At 31.3% G+C, this 4030-nt stretch overlaps 1 protein-coding gene across 1 annotated transcript; it reads left to right on the forward strand.

Annotated features, from left to right (window-relative positions):
* Window positions 1-2017: 2017 nt before the first annotated feature.
* LOC106752616 lies at window positions 2018-4016 on the forward strand. Its single transcript, XM_014634328.2, has one exon. It carries the CDS (start codon window positions 2119-2121, stop codon window positions 3955-3957), a length of 1839 nt encoding a protein of 612 aa, XP_014489814.2. The 5' UTR covers window positions 2018-2118; the 3' UTR covers window positions 3958-4016.
* Window positions 4017-4030: the final 14 nt, after the last annotated feature.

A 4030-nucleotide genomic window follows, 5' to 3' on the forward strand; every position in this document is an offset into this window, starting at 1 on the left:
AAAATATTTATATAGAGTAACAATATACTTATTATTAAGATAACAACTAACAATATTTTTAAACAAAAAATTTCGAAAATAATAACTAAAAATATTCAATAAAATACGAAGTATATTGAAATCTTAAAATAATATTTTTTATGATTCAAGCATCATATAAAATAATTATATTGAGATTTTGAAACAACGTTAAATTATTTTTTAAAAATTTCTCACTTAAAACTTCTGAAAATATTAAATGTTTCTCATTAAAAAACCCTATTTTCATTTTTTAAAACAAACATGATTTCGTACTGAAAAAATGTTTTATATATCACAACATATATTTCGAATACAAAAATTTTTGTAAAAAGACATTTTGTTTTTAAATTTTTAAACGAAAAGCTAGTTTATTAAACTTTTATGATTTATAAATTTCACTATTTTCGGTTTTCAATAATAAAATAGTTAAAAATAAAATTAATAATGATTATGTTACATTACGTATAGTATAATCTTTTCTATAAAGATAATGGAAGTATATTTATAAAATGCTATTTCTTTTTGTGAAGGTTGTGATCCTTTTTATATTATTTTTATATCAAAAGAAATTATTTCATTAAGTTTATAAATTCATTAAATTTTTTGAGTATGTAAATTTATTAATTTTGTAACTGTGAATTTTAGATAATGTAAGAAAAAGAGAATCACTTATAGGATTATGAAATTATTGTTTTTGTTGGTTTTACACAATTTTATCATTATATCTTTCATAAGAAGAAAAATTAAAGACAAACATGAAACTTTGATTTTTCACCTGTATTGAAAAGAGGTGTATGTATTTCTCAAAGTGTTTTTTTAATCATGATATAACAATTTCTTTTAACAACAGATAATGTATTACTATTTTGTTGATTTATATATTTAAAATAAACCAATCACAAACTATTATAGCTGATTGTAAAAAAATTGTTGAAAATATATTTTTCTTTTTCTATTCCTGAAAATAATAAATTTATATTTTGTAAAGCTAGTCTATTAAACTTTTATCATTTTCTTTTGATAAGAAACTGAGTATAAATAAGAACAACCAGATTGACTTAAAGTGAAACAGAGAACATTCATATTTAAATAGTTCTATCTATTAATAGTAGAAATCAATATTTTATTTATAAGCAAAACAATTATAAAGAATATATTCTCCAAAATATTACAAAACATTTCATTTACAAAAAAATAATAATAAAAGTTATAAAAAATAATAACTATGTGTCATATCTTTATATCTCCTTTACAACAATATTATATTTAATAATAAAATTTAAACTAAATATTTGACAAACTTAGTCCCAATCATGAACTTTAGATGGACTTTTGTATGTTTAATATATAGTATCGGTTCAGAGACGGCACATATATATGAAATAAATTTGACTTATTAATAAAAGGATTAATTAACACGAAATGTTTCTTTTTTGTCTTTACTTTTTTTCTATTTATTTATTTTTCAATTGAACACCATTCATAATATCTCTAAAATTCAACTCTTCTGATAATAACGTTCACAGTCCGCAAGTATTTTTTTCTCTGAAAGTGAAAGTGGAAACCCCATAAGTGAAACATTTTTCTTATCAACTCAACAAGCTTAATGGTAGTCTGTAACATTTGAAATGAGGTGTCTCTTGAGAACATTCAGAGTCCACACCTTTTCTTCTTGGAAAGTTCTTCGAGATAACGTGTCTATATGACTGTAAGAATTTTTTTAGTTTAAATTCACTTTTTTCCCTTTTGTTTTTTAACATGAAATTTTAGTTTTTTATATAGTTTTAATTACAAATATGATTTTCCATTTTCTAAAATTGAATAATTTTTTATTTAACTATTAAGACAATTCTTTTCAGATTTCCTGCGCTTGAAAAGTAACTTAGATTTCATTTGAGGTACTTTGGAATGAGTTCTACGAAGTTGAAGCTGCCATTGTACCTCAAAAGGTTTTTTTTTTGTTTTTTTGTTTTCATTTTAGGCCAAAAAAGTAACCTGGCTATCCATTTACGCGAAATCTTGGGCACAGTGAGGGGTTTCTCTCATCCAAAAATTGGAGGCTCTCTCTCTCTCTATTCGTGGTGGGTGAATGGCTGAATGCATACCTTACTCTCTTATTTGAGAAAGAATACAATGGTCATGCAGAACCAAATTCTGAGATGGCTGAAGAAACCAAAGGTAGTAAAATTTGTATGTCTTACTTCATCTGTTGTTGGGCTGTTATGTTATGCTCTCAGTTCCTCTTTCAACCATCTACTGGGAAACTGGAGCTGGTGGAAGATGCTTCTTTATATTGTTTTCAGTTTCATCATTTGTCTAGCCATCTTGTTCACACCGGCAAGGTCAAGCTCCACCTCTTTCCGGCTGGAATCTCATTTGGCATTTTTGGTTCTTATANTCACTTCTGTTTGTTCCTTTTTGTTTGATAACGTGGTGAAGGGAAAACCAGATGCATACAACGTCATCTCTTGGGCTGCTTTTGCTACTATGTCGCTTGGCTTGTCAAATNTCAGTCAATTTGGATTCCANATTGATCTACTATATTTCTTCTGCGGAGGTCTAACAGTACAACTCATGAAGATCAAATTGTGGTTAGTCACTGTTGGAGGGGGTTTCAGTTATTCCCTCCTCCAGCTTCGTTACTATCCGAGCGACACAGACGGGGAGAACCTTCGGCTCGAGGACCACAATCAAATAATCATTCAAGTTAATGATTCAAGGAATGTTAGTAGTACAAGTCACGGAGAAGCTAATGCTGATGTTGATAGTACTCAAGGCACCTCACCAGAAGATGGGGATCTTAGATTCCAAGACTATCTACTCACTCAAAGCAATTTACCTTCGCAAGATGGAAGCGTTGATGATGGTCTTATCATCCAACAACAGCTCATCAATTGTATAAAGGAGCTTGAGAATGAGAATCATATGCTTGTTTCCATGGTTTGTAGTCACGTGGACAAATACCTTAAAGCCGTGTTTTACTCCAAAGAAGTACCGGATCCTGACATCAACTTGGTGATGAATGCACTTCCAACGGAAATTATGAGGCGCCTTAAGGAAACCGTGAAGCTGATGGTGGATGCGGGTTTTAAGGAGGAATGCAGCGACATTTACAACAAATGGCGAAGGGAGTTTCTGGAACAGTGTCTACAGAAACTTGGGTTGCAAATTGAATTGCAATTTGTAGAGCCCAAGAAATGGAAGATTATGAGGTGGTTAGACACGTGCAAGGTAGCTGAGAAGATACTGTTTCCCAATGAAAGGAAACTCTGCGATTACCTCTTTTCAGGGTTTTCTGTCGCTGCGGATGTTTCCTTCGATAAGGTTTGCGAGGAACTGACGATTGGTTTATTAAGTTTTGTCAATACCACCATAACAATTGGGAGCTATTTGTCGGATCTTTTGCTTGACTTCTTTCCTAAAATGTCGAAGTCATTGGGCAAGCTGGTTCTGAATTTCACTCCAGAGACTTCGTTTGTAGATGATATTCAAGACGTTCTGCAAAGATTGGTTATGCTAAACAACTTTGGGCTTATTGTTTACACTGATAATGTGCAGGCACCAGGCAGAGGGCTTCATCTAATTACTATGGAAGCAATGGATTACATGCATTGGATAATAAAGAAGAGGGCTGACCGATCTAACAGCATCGGAAATTTTTTATTTTGGGTGATGATAGTAAGGATGATTGAGTTGTTAGAGAAGGAGTTGGTAGCCAAGTATGAAAACTACTATCCTAACCCTGCATTGGGCCATGCTTTTATGATCAATAATCTCAGTTACATAGAACAAAAGACGCGTGATTTGAAATTGAACGATGATTGGTTTCGACAAAACGCAGCAAGGGTGGAACAATACTGCAACGTGCATCTAAGAAGTAAGTCACAGCTAATGCTGATGTTGATAGTACTCTTGGTAACTCACCAGAACATCTAAGAAGTAAGTCACAACAAGCTAATGCTGATGTTGATACTTCTCTTGGTACCTCACCAGAAGATGGGGATCTTAG

The sequence above is a fragment of the Vigna radiata genome, unplaced genomic scaffold (assembly GCF_000741045.1).
Source record: "Vigna radiata var. radiata cultivar VC1973A unplaced genomic scaffold, Vradiata_ver6 scaffold_153, whole genome shotgun sequence".
Classification (NCBI taxonomy): domain Eukaryota; kingdom Viridiplantae; phylum Streptophyta; class Magnoliopsida; order Fabales; family Fabaceae; genus Vigna; species Vigna radiata.